General features: G+C 44.3%; 1 protein-coding gene across 5 annotated transcripts; it reads left to right on the top strand.

The window, feature by feature from the left end:
* Positions 1-1,143: 1,143 nt before the first annotated feature.
* On the top strand, positions 1,144-17,225 carry HMGXB4 (HMG-box containing 4). Of its 5 annotated transcripts, none has more exons than XM_080411694.1 (9): positions 6,057-6,189; positions 8,350-8,455; positions 9,039-9,157; positions 10,561-10,636; positions 11,599-12,767; positions 13,984-14,065; positions 14,587-14,651; positions 14,935-15,040; positions 15,835-17,224. In XM_080411694.1, the coding sequence occupies exons 2-9, from the start codon at positions 8,425-8,427 to the stop codon at positions 16,104-16,106; spliced, it is 1,920 nt and encodes a 639-aa protein (XP_080267820.1). In that variant the 5' UTR covers positions 6,057-6,189; positions 8,350-8,424; the 3' UTR covers positions 16,107-17,224. The 5 variants fall into 5 exon arrangements, with proteins under 5 accessions (XP_080267821.1, XP_080267822.1, XP_080267823.1 ...); XM_080411693.1 differs by lacking the exon at positions 6,057-6,189 and having other exon boundaries at positions 11,599-12,664; positions 12,737-12,767; positions 15,835-17,225; XM_080411695.1 differs by lacking the exons at positions 6,057-6,189; positions 15,835-17,224 and adding an exon at positions 1,144-4,982 and having other exon boundaries at positions 14,867-15,007.
* Positions 17,226-17,231: the final 6 nt, after the last annotated feature.

Below are 17,231 nucleotides of genomic sequence, written 5' to 3'. Positions count from 1 at the left end.
AAAATGTCCTGCAACACCAATTTCCCCCAACACATACCACTCCACAATGCATGCAGGTGTACAAGGCACCTTTTATTATTCCTCACCTGGCCCCAACACCAGTGCATCTTCCTATTGCCTTTGCCATGCCTCCAAACTTTGGGAGTCTGGAGCCTTTTCCATATGTCACCTCTTGCCCATATTTTTGCAGCAGCTCCACTGATTGTGGCACACCATGGCTGGCACTGGTCCAGCTGGCATCCCAAGAGTTTTGCAGGTAGCACTGTCCTGTTGCCAGCCCCTGCAAACTCCACTGCCACTTTGCAACCATTCCGGAAAGTCTGCTCTTCTCAAAAGTTCTGATCTCCAGCTACGACATCTGTAGCCAGAAACAGAAGCAATACGCAGGCTTGGTCCACAAAAAAAGCCATGACCCATCTACATAATGTTAAGAGAAATTTTAGCAATAAAATAATTGCCTCTACCCAGTGCAGAACATCTGCTGAAGCTATGCTTCTGCTCTAAACAGAAAACTGCAGGAATAAAGCAGCCCAGAGTTACAGGCTTTTTTGTACAGGTGAAGGATCATGCCACTTTGACTAAAAAGGGAGAAGCAGGTCAGTCTGGACTGTACAGAAAAGAGCTATAATGGAAAGAATCAAGGTATGAGAGGAGGAAATGAAATAAATTACCAAATCCAAGGAAAAAAAAGAAAATGTAAAACAAGAACACAGATAGGGTTGAATGCTTGATGTTTTATGGGACCAGGGCTGTGGGGAATTATGGTCAGCAAAAACCAGAAAGGTCCCTAGGGAGCAGGCACGGAGGGAGAGCTGAGTGCTAAAAGCAGTGGCATAGGCCTTCTACGGCTCCATGAAACTCAGATTAAACCAATTCTACCTCCCTGGCAGGTGGTAGGGAGGAGGAGATCAAAATCCATGAAAAGAAGCAAATCCAATGATGACTGATTTGTCTGCATTTAGCCTTTCCTCTATGCATATCGCCCCAGTATCATCCCTTTTGCTTTGCCTAACCACATCCAGGAGCACACTCTTCCTCTCCGGACCCCACTAATCCTGCTGTAACACATGGTACTGTTTCCCCACCAGATGGACAAGGACTCTATCCTCCCACCTCACAGTTGTGGCTCTGGGGAACATTCAGGCCTTCATATTGACATTACAAATGAATCACACACCCTTGCTGCTGCATTAACGACTGTATTCCCAGATGAAGAGGCAAGAAAATGAACGCATCTTGAAAAAAAATGAAGACAAATGAGAAGTAATTTAAGTAAATCCCCAACACTGAAACAATGCAGATAGCAAATCTTTTGAAGTTTTGCTTCTCTAAGGAAACAAGTCCTTGTATTCAAATGACTCACTAGCCTTGTTTATAAATAAGACCAAGGAAATTATACAGCTGAGGTAATTGGCAAGCAAGGTCCATTTCACCTGAAGTCCACTGTAACATTGTGGTCATTTCCTCCATATTCATAGCCATAGGCCTTTTAAAATATATTTATTTTTCACAGAACCTCTCAAATGTAACAAACTAAGCTTCCTTTATAAAGGCAGCTTTGTAGCTAGTAACATACAAGGTAGTGTAGCACGCACAGAGAAGAGTAGCACTGTGTAAAAAGAAGCAGGCTTTTCATAGACAGGTGGGGATCGGAGGTTTTGATCTAGGTTCCATTCCAGTTAATGCCAAATCATCTTGGAATCTAGGAAAAAAATATGGTAAAATGGGGCAGGAGTGAAAAGGCATTTGTGAGTTGCAAACTATGGCAGGGAGAATTGATAACTGTTCATACAGCTCTGAGTGCTGTATTTAATTCAGTACATAACTTGGTTGTGGGCTTGTGCTCATGTTGCTACTCATTCCTCCTACACTCATTGCCCTTGAGACCCCACTGAACTAAGTACTGAAAAACAATGAAACAAAAAGAGGGCTAACTAAATCCAGAAACTTGCACCTTACTGCAGGCAGGAGAAAATAGGCAGACATGGGTAGATAGTGGATATAACATGGGGTAAGCAAGACCATATTGAGTGGCTTCACGGGCAGTAAGCCCTTAGCACACAATTATTCTTACATTAAGCATGAGAAAGTATACACATGCCCTAAAACATTCTGCACTGGCAAAAGCATTTCATACAATCTGTATCTCACTGCCAAGAAGACACCTGAGGAAACATACCATGTACCCTTTTGCACTTTGTCTCCCTGGCATGTAGGCAAAGAATGCAAGATGGTCTGAACAAAAAGGAATAAGCAATATTTTCACAATAGCCTGAGATTGACTGAAGGTGTGCTTCAGGTCTTAGAAACTGTGGGGACTGTTTGATTTTTTGATTCCCTCATATGACCTCTTATATTTAAGAGTACAAAGAAGTAATTCTGCCAGGTGTTAAGGATTTGAAGGGGTTGTGACTCTCCTAAATGTGCTATCAGCATCCTGACATTTTCCCCACCTGACCTGTATAATCTAGGTGTACACGTTAAAGGGATCCCTGGATTTTCTAGAAAAGGGAAAGGCTAAGTTGTTTGAAAGCACCCAATAAATGCCAGTGGCTTCTGCTCGTTGGTTCCCTTTATTAGCTCTAAAGAATAAGAATGACTGAAATTTTTCTGAGAATTTCTGCGCTGATGAGAAGTGCAGTAGGAGGGACTACATGTTATTGTTACTACTACAGTTACTATTATTAGTATTAGTATTGTTGCTGTTGTTGTTGTTCTGTAGGAGGAAAGAAGCATGGATAGATCTCACCAGGGGAAGTCTGAATGATTGGTGCTTCAGTGACTTTAAATAAAAGTATCTTGCTATAGTCTCACTTTTGCAAATCCACCTGCAAATTCTTTCTCTCTCCTCCACACACAATCACTGACACACTCCAATGCCTACAAGCCACCTAGCAGTAAAAACATTAAACTGCAGGGGAACTAGAATCCTTTCTCATTCTAGGGTACAGAATATTAAACATACCATCCCTACACATTTACTAGCTATCTTTATCAAATATTTGCCATCAAATGCCGGGCTAATTTAGGCTTTCAGTTTTCAAAGTAATCTATATCCCTGTTCCTTCAGGCTGCACCTAGTCTTTCCCAACCATGCTAATGGCTTATCCTGACTTGCTCCCATTCCACCTCCACCTGACCTGTAGGCTGAGTGCTCCCAGGAGTTAACTCATGTTTCCATATAGTTTGTAATATGAGCAAGAAAGATGAAGACTGTAAAATTCTGGTGACAGGAGCTGTGTTTTTGTTGTACTGTGCACTGCCAAATGGGGTATGGATCCACTGCTGGGACCCCATGAAATATCAATAATCAGAGCTAAAGAGCAGGTCTCAGTGGGTTCAACTCTGGCAAGGTCCTTGTTGTAGGTTTGCATGGCAAGGTTTTGGTAGCAGCAGGGCTATAGGGGTGGCTTCCCCTATGTCTGACAGACCAATGCCAGCTGGCTCCAAGACAGACCTGCCACTGGCCAAGGCTGAGCCCATCAGTGATAGGCAGGGTAGTAGCACCTCTGGGGTAGCATTTTTAAGAAGGAGAAAAAAAACCTGTGCAAGAGGAATTGTAGCCAGAGAGAGGGAGAATAAGTGAGAGCAACAACTCTGCAGACACCAGGGTCAGTGAAGAAGGTGGGGAGGACGTGCTCCAGATTCACATGCAGCCTGTGGCAAAGGCCACAGCAAAGCAGGCTGTGCCCCTGCAGCCCATGAAGTCCACGGCAGAGCAGATACCCACCTGCAGCCCATAGAGGAACCTGCACTTGAGCAGGTGGATGCTCAAAGGAGGCTGGGACCCTGTGGGAAGCCCATGCTTGATGCTGGCTCCCGGCAGAACCTGTGGACCCGTGCAGAGAGGAGTCCAGGCTGGAGCCGGTTTGCTGGCAGGGCTTGAGACCCCATGGGGACCCACGCTGCAGCAGTTTGTTCCTGAAGGACTGCACCCTGTGCGAGGGACCCACGCTGGAGCAGTTCATGAATAGCTACAGCCCATGGGAAGGACTCACATTAGAGAATTGTGAAGAACTGCCTCCTGTGGGAGGGACCACAGGGTGGAGCAGGAGAAGAGTGGGAGGGGTCCTCCCTCTGAAGAGGACGAGCAGCAGATACATGTGATGAACCGACCACAACCCCCATTCCCCATCCCCCGTGCCACTGAGGGGAGGAGGCAGAGATAATCAGGAGCCTGGGAAAAAGAGAGGGGTGAGAAGAAGGTATTTTAAGATTTGTTTTTATTTTCTCATTACCCTACTCTGATTTGATTGGTAATAAATTAATTTTTCCCTAAGTCAAGTCTGTTTTGCCTGTAACAGGAATTGCTGAGTGATCTCCCTGTCCTTCTCTCCACCCATGGGCCTTTCATTGTATTTTCTCTCCACTGTCCAGCTGAGGAGGGGAGTGACTGAGCAGCTTTGGTGGGCACCTGGCATCCAGCCAGGGTCAACCAACCACAGTCCTGGTCATGAATTTGCAGAGGCACTTATTCAACTAAAATCAAAGAATGATTTTAGACAGTTTCACCAGCAGCAGGCATATACATTCATGAGAACATCTGTACAGGCCTTGTGCTCAGCCTAAGGGCTAGCAGGTTTTTACTCTGATGCGTTAAAGCTGCTGGACTTGCAGACATCGATCTGTGCATAGGGGCCGTACCGCTCACTTTGGATCAAACTATACTTTCACACAGCATAAATGGCATAGGCTTCTATCTGCTTCTAATTCCTCTAGGCCCTACTGTACCACAAATAATTATTGTCACCATTATGTACTTGTTAGGACACAAAAGCATCAGCAGGACCAGAAGGCAGATCTGTAAGGGCTGAGACCAGAATGTCTGCGATGTGTCAGGTTTAACCTCAGGCATGGCTGGGAACTGTAGTCTGTAGGCAGCATGTGACTATGAACAGCCTCTGACAGAAAGTCATGTGAGTGTCTGCTGACATCTAAATAAAAAGAAGATTCCTGCACCAGTGGAGATGATGGGATTTAAGGTAAGAGTTAAATGAGGTTTGTCAAACAGGGACCTCTTGAGCGGTCAGAGTGAGGAAAGGCTAAACTGGTGGGGAAAAGACTTTTCTGACCTGGCTGTTTCTTGAGCTTTATTACCTCCATCTTGAATCCTTTGCACTTATGAGTGAGCCCTTTAGAAGATGCAGGGGGTGATTTGCCTTTCATTTGATCGCCACCTTTGGAAAGCTGATTGGAAAGGGTGTGAGGATTGCACGACGCCTTCACAGGCAGCAGCCCCAGAGCGCTGCTCAGACACGCTTCTCTGCTCCAGCTGGTCCCCACTCTCCACCTATGCAGCGCCCGCTGTTCCTCAGGCAACCAGATGAGTCATGCGAAGCCTATCTCACCAACGTGCTGGCCCAGTAACTGCTTCGTAACAGGATTTCACCCGTTCCCATTGAGCCAGCGCAGCAGGCACAAGCAGCCAACAGCTAACCCGCGCTGCCAGCCCGGCCAGCTCAGGCCTGTCCCCGCCAGGGAGGCTGAGGGGTGGGAGGTACGCCCCGCCAGCACCGCAGGCCCACCCTGTGCCCAGCAGGGCAAGGCGGGCACCGGCTCCGCCCCGGGCGCTCGGGGCCGCGGTGCGCGGCCCACTCGTGCCTCCGGGGGCCACGCGGCACCCGAGGAACCACGGTGGGTGCCTCGGGGCACGGCGGGTGGCCCAGCTCCCAGGCCGCCCCGGCCCCAGCCCTGGGCCCGTGCGCTCGCACCAGCGGGGCACCGGGCTAGGCCCCGCGGCCCAGCGCACGGTATTCCGAACGCCGCCCGTGCCAGCAGCGGCGGGCCACGGCGGGGAAGGATAAACGCGTGGCGGGTGCCGGACGCGGCGGCTCCGCTCAGGCCCCGCCGCACGGCGCGCCCCGCCCCGCTCGGCTATCGATGCGCTCGGTAATCCTTCACCCCTCCCTCTCCCCCACCCTGCGGGTGCCACGTTGGAGGTGCTCGACTGGCCGCCCCTGGCCCCGTCGCCGGGCGGGCGTCCCTTGTCTCCTTTTTCAAGATGGCGGCCGCGGGCGGCGGTGGCGCGGCGGGAAGCGGCGGTGCAGAGTGAGGCGCCTTCCCACCCCGCCGCTCGACACCAGCCGGCCACCTGGCCCTGTCGCCGCTGGGGGGCCCCGCTGCCGGGGCACGCTCGGGCCTCCTGCAGGGGTGGAGCCGTGGGCTGGAGTGAGGCCGGAGTCCGCTGGGGTGAGAAGGCGCACGGGCGGGAGCGGGGCAGCCGAGCCCGCTTCAAACGGCGGCGGCGGGAGAGTCCTGACGTCCCCGGGCCCTGAGGGTGCTGGCGCACACGTGTGGGGCGGGGGGCAGGGGAGGGCCGGCCCGGGGCCGGCGCTGACGTTTTCTCCCTCCGCCGTGCGCGGAATTCCCGTCGGGGCCTGGCAGCCCCCGCGGCTCGGCCAGGTCGCTGGGAGCGCCGGCGGGAAACGGGGAGAGGGCCCGGCCCGAGCCGCCGCCGCCCCTCCGCTTCCAGCCCCGCGGTCCGCCGCCATGGGGTGCAGCCTCCCCTGGGGGACCGAGGTGCGGGGGTCCCTGTGGAGTCCGTGGGGCTGCAGAAGAGCAACGCTCGGTCTTGATCCCGCAGGCGTGTGTGTTATGGAATGGGAGACGTGAAGAGAGATCTGTTCCACCCAACCCCTGCGATTACTGCTGAAACCAAAGAATTTGAGGCAGGGGAACCTGGTTAGGAATTATAGGATGGCACTAGTTAAGGATATGCTTTGTATTTGCAGAGTTAGAGGTGTAGGTTGGAGGCCCCTTTGGGAGTTATCTACCAATCTTTATACCTGTCAAGCAGATAAGATTTTAAAAGAGAGTAAAAGTTACACGCATAGCTATAGACAAATATTAGTTTCTTCAAGTCATCGGTGACTGTCTTCAGCTTTATTTTGCTGAGCAGTGTTTAGATTAGGCCCTTACACTCTAGGGCACAGTGCTTTAGTATCACATGTGTTGCCACTGAAGTCCATACAACAACTGAACATCATGAAATGTTGACAAGATCCAGTTCAAAATTGTGAACACACAAATGGCAAGATGCTCTTTTTTATTGCAAAGTGCAGTGCTCTAGTGTGTATACATATGCAGTGATCTTAGGTGTCTACACAAATTCTGTCTACAAGTTGTGGCGCTTGCTACCAACAACATATAGTGGTCAGGATACCAAATCAAAACGTTTTGTGGTGGATGGTTTCCTGAAACCTGAAGAAGTAACATGTATTCCTAGGAATTTAAACAGAAACATCTGCTGTGTACCTGCATGCTTGATTTAGTTGGGACTTGTTTCATGTGAGTAACCACTGTCAGATGAATATGTTGCACATCCTCAGCCTCAGTCAATTATTTATAAAATTGAGGTACATCCAGGGATGTACAAGCACAAGTTCCCTGCTGTCAAAGGTATTCTAATGTAACTTCAGTGTGGCAAGATTACAGTGTCAGCAAGAATGGATAAACTGCATGGTCTTTGTGGTTGAATGCTTACATGTGTGTGCGCAAACACACAAAATCGGGTAGATGCAGTTGGTTTAATTGCTTATGAGCAAAAGGTTGATCTTTTCATGTTAAGCCGGTCCCTGACTGAAGAATAAAAGCTGTTTACTCTGAGAGAACCAGGGTGCAGCTGTTCCATAAGGGCAGTGCCCTGCTGTATGCGAGCAGCTGTGGAACAGAATTATTCAAGTAGAGGAGGCCTGAAACCTGGGAGCTGACAGGTATTGAGGTCCTGCAGAAGGCCTAGCAAAAAGGAGTGCTTTCTTCCATTCCCTCTCCCAGGCTGGCATTCAGAATGGCTGCAGTGGTAGTGTTGGGAAACACATCAGAAGGATGCACACCTTCATTACAAAATGTGCGATCTTTTAATTAAAAATATTTGAAATGATTCTCTTGTAGTACAATGATTTCTGCCTGGTTCCTTCTTTTCCTTCACATTGTCTGAGATTCAAGGGTTTGAAATCTCTCTTTAAACATTCCACTCTTTACTACAGTGGCTCCTGATAAAAAATGGCTTTGACACAAGTTTGGGTGCAGTTTTGTGTGTCGTGAAAATCAAACTCTGCTATCTTCTCACCCCTTCCTATTTTTGTAAATAAAATGCTTCAGTGATTTGGAGATTTTACAGTGAAGAGGGGTGGTCTTCTATATCTTTAAAATAATAGAACAACTACCTCCAATTTAATTTAAAAAAAAAAATCTGTCAAGCCTGAAGAGTGAGCATGAACTGACCAGAAGGTAGACTCCTTTCCTTTCCCACTGTCTTCCAGAGAATCTTCACTTGATTCAGAGGAAATTTCCCATTTTACATCGTGATTCTTCTTTATGGGAGGGTTATTTTCATTCTCTGTTTCTCAGACCTTTTCCTGTAGATGGGAACGGGGGAAGGAGCCCAGACGTGGCAACACATTCTCAGGCTCCTGCAGGACCACCATGGCTTATGATGACTCCAAGAAGAAAGAAGGTATGACTGCTTCATAATCTCAGAGGGAGTTGCCAAAAAACAAAGGGTACCCTCTGCAGCCCTTGCCAGGCCATGCAGTCAGAGTGGGAAAGGAAGCTAGTATGTCATGGAGCCCTTAAATTTAACCTGGCCAAGTTGCTGGAGGATCCCAAGCCCTTGACTTCCAGGTGTAAAGTGCTGGGCTTAGAACTTGAGAGAAATGGGTGGTGTTTCCTAATGCAAACACCTTGATTGGAAACTGCCACTGCAGCCTTTCTTTTCCCTGCTAGGTCAATGGAACAGGAGACCAGGGATAAGGGTATCTTTAGTCATGGTAATATTTCTAGGTCCAGTTATCTTCAGGAAGAAATACAGGGGTTAGAAATGAAATCTTGAGTGATTGTGTTACAGCATTAGAGCACTGAGCCTATCCCTGTGGTCAGAGTACATATTGTCATCTTTTAGGCCCCTGTGCTTCTTGGGTTTTGTGCATCACTGTGCCAGCATCTCCTGTTACCTTATTTTGTGCATAGCCCACATGTCTATCACTCCTTAATGGGGTATTTCATTTCTCCCTTTTTTCCCATTTCACGTAAATCTTAAGAGTTCCTAGAGAGTGACCGAAGTGTTGATGACGCGTGGCTGGCAACTGGCAGGATACAGCGAGAGAAAAAGCGTTCTCACAAGGATCAGCTGCAAGAGGAAGACAAGATAGCAACCCAGGTCAGGAAGTCCACAGAGAAAAGGTTGAAAGTGTAAGGAAATGTGGAAGGCTAGTGATGAACTGGGACGGATGGGTTTGTTGTTCTTTTTTATGTAGAAATGCACATAGAAGACTGCAAGAGCAGCTAGTAGTGTCCAGTATTGTTCTGTAACCTTTCTGGGGAAAAGGACAGGGTCAATCCCAATTACAACTGATTCTGATGTTTCTGGCTTCATAAAATATGGTAGTAGAGTGCTGTCCTAGTCTTTATGTAGAACCTTGCAAGTCATAAGATAACATGAATAACTTTATAGGTACACAAAAAACATTTTTTTAGAATTTATGGTTGTATAAATAGCCAGCAAAGGATGAATATAATGTTAACTGATGCATTGTTATCTTCCTGATTCTGCAGAAAGCCTGAAACGATAGCTCTTGAGAGGTATGGACTTGCCCTATTCACCTCTGTGGGGCCTTAACTCTGAAATCACGTAGTGACAACTTAAGTTTCTTCAAAATTATCCTCTTTGAGCTAAAATTTCTGCTGTAGCTCAAAGGTGATTATCTTTGAATCTTTTTTTGAATTTGATAAAAATCTTGTGATTATTTTAGGGTTTTTTTAATCTGGAAAGAAGTTCTAGCTTAAATTTAGAATTTTCTTCTACCATGCAGATGGAATTCTGTAGAAGATCTTCATTTTCAGACCATAAGTTGGTCAAAAGACAAATAATAATTGGGTGACATGACATATTAAGGACAGTTTTTTGGCCCATCATTTTAATTGTCACCTCTCTACACCTCCTGTCACTTCTTTTATCTTTTTCAGCATATTAAACATGAACTGCTTGCCTTCATTTTCAAGGCTTGCCAGCCTATGCATGCTTAGTTATCTCTTAGCTTTATTAAGAGGTAGATGTCTGTCCTTTATTAACTCATCAGCTGATCTCCACGTGCTGGCTTTCATTGCCCATTTCTTAACACTTTCAAATATGCTTTCTCAAGTTTTCTTGTGTATTGCTTCTCTCACTTGGGGGGAGCTCCCTATAGAGATCTGTCTTTCAGTTACCTTATAGCCCTGTCTGGCTGCAGTGCCTACAAGAAAGCTTGACGCCAGTTAGGTGGCTGATGTGCTGAAACCAATCCTGACTAATACCATATTTTTGTATTCTCCCACTTATCTGTACCATGCTTTTTACCTCTTACCTTAAACCTACACTGTGGACTTTTGGGGACAGAGTATGTTTCCTTTGCTTGTTTTGGTGCCTAGAATAATGATCCTGGTTCATACCTAGGGCTCTTTGATGTTACAGCAATACAAATAACTCTTAATATCTCCTGCAAATTATTATCTATGTCAGTAGTCCATGTGAATCTCATATTATTTCCCTGTTGTTTGTCAGCAACTTTTTTCTTCTTATTGTAGGACAGTGAGCTTTTTCCGGGGACAGAGCCTCACAAAAAGAAGAGAAAGCACTCCTCCGATGAGTTCTGCTACAGAGGTAAGGTAGCAATCAAGCAGGGGAAGGTGCTAACAGATGATGACTTTAAGGAAAGAACACTGCTAAAGAGTGTCATCAAGCTTTGTTGTTAGCGGTTTATGGGGGAGGAGCACATCAGCCTGTCTTAGGACAAGTAATCAGAAACCTGATGCTGATCAGCACAAGACAGCAGAAGATTAGGGAGAATTTTAAGGTCTAGCATAACAAGTTGCCATTGTTGGGGGTAGACGTTTTCCACTCCCTTTTCATTGACAACTTGTAGTTTTCTAACTCATGCCTTTCCTTTCGATATTTGCATTTCTTTTTCCCCTGTTGCATTACAAGCTGTAACTTTACTTGCAGATAGTATTACTTTCTCTGAATTTATAAAAGTAGAAGGCATCAGGGTGAGAAATTAATGGTTTTGGGTTCAGTTTAAATACAGAAACATTATTCTCACAATTAATAAGCTGACCAGAAAATGACAGTTCTGTTCATAAAAGCTTAACAGGTGTAAGATTTATTTTTGGCCCAGTGAAAAGAGGAAGCCAAGCTGAAATTTCATCAAAATCTGTTTTCAGAATGAAAAAGCTTGTACTTTCAATTCATTGATCTCACCTTGGCTAAAAATGGCATGAAAACCTTGCACTTGAGGTGTAATTTCAGGCTCAGTAAGATACATTTTCATCAAAATATGTTATTTCACAACAGAATACAGGGTTTGATAAAACTTCAAGAACTTTCCTGCTCTGTCTTCCTGCCTTAAATTGGTTGACCAGCTCAGGCATTACAGCTCCTGAACTGTATCAGTAAGGCTTTGCTGAGCTGGCTACAAGCTTCAGAGCTCTTCTGTTTAAGCCAGGAGGTAAATCTATTAGCTGTAATCATAAATCTTGCAGAATTTCTACTTCGCTTCTTTGGGCTAGCATAATGCTGTCTTTAAGGGAATCATCTTGATGTACATTTTTCTTGATCTTTTCCAGGTGTTTCGCCTTTGGATCTACCATCAAAGAAGAAGAAAAAAGCAGTTTCTAGCCCATCCTCAGCTGATACAACCATGGATTTACTCAAGGCTATCACCTCACCTTTGGCCACAAGCTCAAAGTCTTCAAAGAAGACCTCAGAAAAATCATCTTATTCTTCCTCTGGTCATTCAGAAAGCAAAAAGGAGCACCCCAAGAAAAAGTTGAGTGGGAGCAGTGGGGAGCACTCGGTGGACGATGGCAGCTTCCACAAATCTAAAAAAATGAAACCTCTCTACGTGAACACAGAGACACTTACTCTGCGTGAACCTGATGGCTTGAAGATGAAGCTCATCCTTTCACCGAAAGAGAAAAGTAGTGCAGCAGATGATGATTCTTTCTCCTACTCTTCAGCACCAGCAGCTGCAAAGAAATCTTCAAAGAAATCGGCTCGAGATGAGCAAGGCTCATTCCTGCTGGGTCATGAACTGCAGAGCTTCCTGAAGTCATCCCGGAAGAAGCACAAAACACCTTCAGACTCACATCCACCTTCTGAGGGTCTTGGTGCTGACACCTCCCTTTTTTCAGAGGGCCATGGGAGTGAGTATGAGATTTCAGGTGTGGAGGCACCACCAGAATCTGGTTCCTCTTCTGGTGGGGAGTTGGAAGCTGGAGAGCTAGTGATAGATGACTCCTACCGGGAAATCAAAAAGAAGAAGAAGTCAAAAAAAAGTAAGAAAAAAAAAGACAAGGAGAAACACAGAGAGAAGAGGCACTCTAAGTCTAAAAAGAGTTCTGGGCACGCTCCTGTGGCATTAGCAGAAGTAACAGTGTCGCCACCACCTCCTCCCAGTACCCCCTATGTTCTTCCTCCACCTCCTCCTGCTGTTTTTCATTCAGATGGTCAAGGTGAGAAGAGGAGGAAAAAGGAAGACAAGGAGAAGGACAAAGCTGAGAAATGGGAAAGGGAAAAGGAAAAGGAAAGAGAAAAGGAAAAAGAAAGAGAAAGAGAAAAGGAAAAAGAAAGAGAAAGAGAAAAGGAAAAGGAAAGAGAAAGAGAAAAGGAAAAAGAAAGAGAAAAGGAAAAGGAAAGAGAAAGAGAAAAGGAAAAGGAAAGAGAAAGAGAAAAGGAAAAGGAAAGAGAAAAGGAAAAGGAAAAAGAAATGGAGAAGGAAAAAGACAGAGAAAAAGTAAGGAAAAATTGGAGGGAGAATTTTGGAGGGTGGCGGGTGGTGGTGAATTAGGCACTCCATTACGAAGGCATTTTAAATTGAAACAGAAGAACAACTAATACCAGAATCAATGGGTTTCACTGAAGCATGTTTGGAAAAATGTGTAAGCCACTGTGATTTCTGTTTGTAGCAAAAGGAACATATATCATTCTGTTTTTTTGGCACAGGAAGTCCTTAGCCGATAGAGGTTCTTTGAAAAAGTTGTGCTTAATTTGCTTGGTGCAGGTTATGTACCGTGCACAACTGCACCATTTTCTAAGGTAACTGGTTCTAGCTGTTGCCAGGCAGACTTTTGGACTAGTGATGGAGATCATCATCACAGTTCCTGTTAAAAGGAATCAAGCTCTAACCTGAGAAGTGAAGGTATTTACACATTTACTCCTCTGTTCAAGTGAAATTCTAATTCTTATAGACTATCACATGCCCAGTTTTGTCCAGCACGCATAAATTCAGTTTTCCATGGCTAGTGTATAAAAATATGAGTAGGAAAAGTGGTAGCTAGCATATGAATGAGTTTACAGGTGATATAACTGCAGCTATGTAAGTATATAAATGGGGAAAACCAGTTTCTGTATGTTCAAATAGACAAGAGTTGCTTTGTGTCAGGCAGTGGGCAGATGTAGCCCAAATTTGTTCAGCCATTATTGTATTCTGTTTGGTAAGTTTTCTCTGATCATAGCTCAGCCATTGCTTATGCCTCTGCTGTCAGTGTACTTCCACTGTCTATTTTCCTGCCAATTTGAAGTGTTCTGTAAGGATGCAAGGAATGGAGCAAAACATTAAGTTGAGGACTGAATTGTTTTGACAGATTTATAATAGGAACTCTGAATAGTATAGCAGATACTTTTTTTTTGTTATTTTTAAGTTTTAAAACTGAAGTATACTAACAGAGTTGTGTGTCGATCCTAGATTTAGAATAGCAGGTTGTTGTAACTTATGAATTAAATGCATTGATAGAGTTGTTGCAAGATAAGCCTTGTGCTAAGACTGGATCTAGCTGGTTCCTGTGCTTTCATAAACACTAAATTCAGCCAGAACATGTAAAACACTGCTTTTTTAGTTCCTGGTCTGAGCACCACATCTTTAAGTCTTCAATAAATGCCAAATTCTTGCTAAGTTCAAGTAGGTCTCATCATAATTAAAAATCTTTGTTTCCTTTTCTTCTTCTAACTAGCCAAAGAAGAAAAATATGTCTGCCTATCAAGTGTTCTGTAAGGAATATCGTACAACTATTGTGTCTGAGCACCCTGGAATAGGTGAGAGAATAATCTAGCCTTCTCTTCTCTTGATTATACACCAGTCAGATTAATTAGCAGAACATATCATCTCTTTTTCATACCATCTTAATTTTGATAGAATGCAAAGAATTGGCCGGTTTTCTTTGAATAAGAGGTGGCAGAGAGGACACGAGTGGATTTCATTATTTGATTTCATTGCATTTTAACCAAGTTGTGAATCTGGATACCAAAGAATTGCTAGCTCTTTCTTTCCATAGTTACCTTCATTGTGTTACCTTCCCAGCATTCTTTATTTAAAGACTTGCCTTCGTTGCTGTATGTACATGTGACTTTATATTCCTGGTATCAGGGTTTTTTTCCATCTTAAACAGTAACAGGAATGCACACTGGCAATCATTTTCAGGACAGTGTGGAGAGTTCCAGTTGTGGAATGGGTAGCTTCTTAAAAGTGTATGTATGGGCTAGGAAATTTCCTGTGTTCTCTCCATGATTTTATGATTTCATTTGTTTTAAATGTTTTTCTTCTTTCCTTCTGCCAGATTTTGGAGAACTAAGTAAAAAACTGGCAGAAGTATGGAAGCAGCTACCCGAGAAGGATAAACTGGTGAGTGTGTGTGAGATGGTTTTGTAAAATCATTTCTGTAAACTAAGTGCTTAGGTCAGAATGTGCTGGCAGCATTGCCACCATACCTTAAAAAGTGCTACTTATGTCCCTGAAGTATGTAAAGGTGGAATGTATGGAAATTTTGCTCATGTGATCCAGTTTCTTCTCATGGTATTGCTTCACCAGTTAGCTGCATAACATCATTCTGCCTCCAGGTCCTGGCACCAGGTAACAGAATTACCTAATGTTATGAACCTCTCTTTTCATGCCATGGTAACTGCAGATATGGAAACAGAAAGCTCAGTATCTCCAACACAAACAGAATAAAGCAGAGGCCACCACTGTGAAGAGAAAGGCATCATCTTCAGATGGTGCACCAAAAATAAAAGGTAATTGTTGTACTTTATTTGCTGTGGTCTTTTTTTTCTTGGACAGGGAAGACAGTGTTGCCTGTGGGGTAAGCAACAAAGGTCCTTTCCTGCTTCACACACCTACCTGCTTGCTTACAAGGCTTGACATCAAATCATATTACTCAAAAACAATTTTTCTGTGAGAGTGAGAATGATGTCAGCATTTTTCAAAAATACTTCCTTGTCTGCTTTGTAGAATGGTACTGGTTTTAGCAGCTTACGGATTGAAATCATAGAATCATAGAATGGGTTGGGTTGGAAGGAACCTTAAAGATCAGCTAGTTCCAACCATGGGCAGGGACACCTTCCAGTAGACCAGGTTGCTCAAAGCCCCATCGGACCTGGCCTTGAACACTTCTAGGGATGGGACATCCACAGCTTCTCTGGGCAACCTGTTCCAGTGCCTTACCACCCTCATAGCGAAGAATTTCTTTGTTACGTCTAATCTAAAGTTACCCGCTTTCAGCTTAAAGCCATTACCCCATGTGAAATGTAAAATAAGAAGAGGCAACACGGATGTTCAAGTGGGGTTAGTTTGCTGCTAGAGGAAAATTCTATCATATCTCCCAAACCAAATCCTCCCAAATTACATTCAGCTGAGGGAGATGTTTTGTACATGTAGAAGCCAAGCTTTGACTCCAGAGATCACAGGACCAGGTCCACAGAACTATTTAAGTATCTCATGCCTTTGAGATTTGAACTTTACTGAGTAAATAGGCTAGTAAGTAAAAGAATGAAAGAAGAGAATATCAAATTAATTTGTGTGTTTCCAGCTTCTCCAACAGGGGTGATTTCCCCTCATAAGAAGTCCCCCACCAGCACTGTGGTGGTGTCTTCCTCACCAGCCAAAGTCCCTGAGACAGATCCTATTGATGTAGCTGCACATTTACAGCTGCTGGGTGAATCTCTGAGCCTTATTGGACACAGACTGCAGGAAACAGAGGTGAGTCTAACCCTCGATCTCACAGTGATGCGATGTAATCTACACACAGGATTGGGGGGGATTATTATTTTATTTTACTTAAAACCAATGCTTTTCTGTTAGGATTGAGAAATCAGAGATGGTGTGTCCTGTTTCTTTGATGCATTGCTGTTCTCAGGGAAATAAAAAGCCTTGTTTCTTAGTAAACAGTAGGCATCAAAGAAGAAGGTCCTTCACAGCTCTAGGTCCTTGAAGGCAATTCTTAGTTTAACAGACTCTTCAGTCTTACTGTATGTTCACCTTGGATCTGGTGCTTCCTTGCTATCTTTGCCAGTCTGTGGCTCAGTTTCTCTTGCCATCTCGCACATTCTAAGAAAACCACCAGCCTTTACCAAGATGTTTCTTGCATGCCCTGTTTTCTGGAACAGTTTGCCAGTGCTTTGGATAGGGGCTACTATTGTTTCAATTCACCTAGTAATGTAGAAAATGTCATTTTTTAATGTTTTCCTGCTGTTAGATGATAGTGATTCTATGCATCTATACACATGTACACACACACACTTTCAGAACTCAGCCCAGCCTGTAAGGTGAATATATATTTGGCTGAAATGATATCATTGAATTTTATGGCTAGTGTGATCATCTCATCCTACTATGCTTGCTTGTTTTATGAGTAGTAAAATAAATGTTCTTGAGTTTTGTTTCTGGTATGACTGAAGTCATTCTTCAGAGGAACAACTGGAGTAAAATCTCCCCCTTTACAGAAACAAATTCCCTTTCCTGAAAGTATATCAATGACTAAAACATTAGTTACGGGCTTAGCATGTCTTTAGACTTCAATGATAAAATAACTATTGTCTTTAGGACTCAAGTAGTTAACAAAATAGATGGTACAAAATGGCAAAGAAATTACATTACAAAAAATGGTGGAATTGTTTTATACAGCTGACAACTTTCTGACCTTTTCTGTTGTCCCCTGCTGTTTTCCTACACCAGTATGTTGCCTACTGAATTCTTAAATTTTTTGAGCCAGCAGTCTGTCTGTGAAGTGCATGGCATGGTTTTGTTACTGTAAATAATGAAAGTGGACTAGAGGAGCTCCAGAGTGAAGATGCTGTATCCGCATGAGAACCAATACACTTGTGAAAGAACCATAATTTCCACTACTAATTCCACTACTAATTAGTGGAATTTTTTAATTCCTAAGGTAGGAATTACTAATAATTTCCTACCCTACTTTTTTTTTCC

Source organism: Falco punctatus, assembly GCF_963210335.1.
Source record: "Falco punctatus genome assembly, contig: scaffold_301, whole genome shotgun sequence".
Lineage (NCBI taxonomy): Eukaryota > Metazoa > Chordata > Aves > Falconiformes > Falconidae > Falco > Falco punctatus.
This window is presented reverse-complemented; position numbering and strand designations above follow the sequence as displayed.

What these genes read in the sequence shown, in the direction of transcription:
- HMGXB4 (XM_080411694.1), top strand. Translation starts at nt 8,425, where the DNA reads ATGGCTTATGATGACTCCAAGAAGAAAGAAG. An exon ending in GTCTGAGCACCCTGGAATAG is followed by an intron (nt 14,066 to 14,586) that starts GTGAGAGAATAA and finishes TCCTTCTGCCAG; the next exon opens with ATTTTGGAGAACTAAGTAAA. An exon ending in TACCCGAGAAGGATAAACTG is followed by an intron (nt 14,652 to 14,934) that starts GTGAGTGTGTGT and finishes TGGTAACTGCAG; the next exon opens with ATATGGAAACAGAAAGCTCA.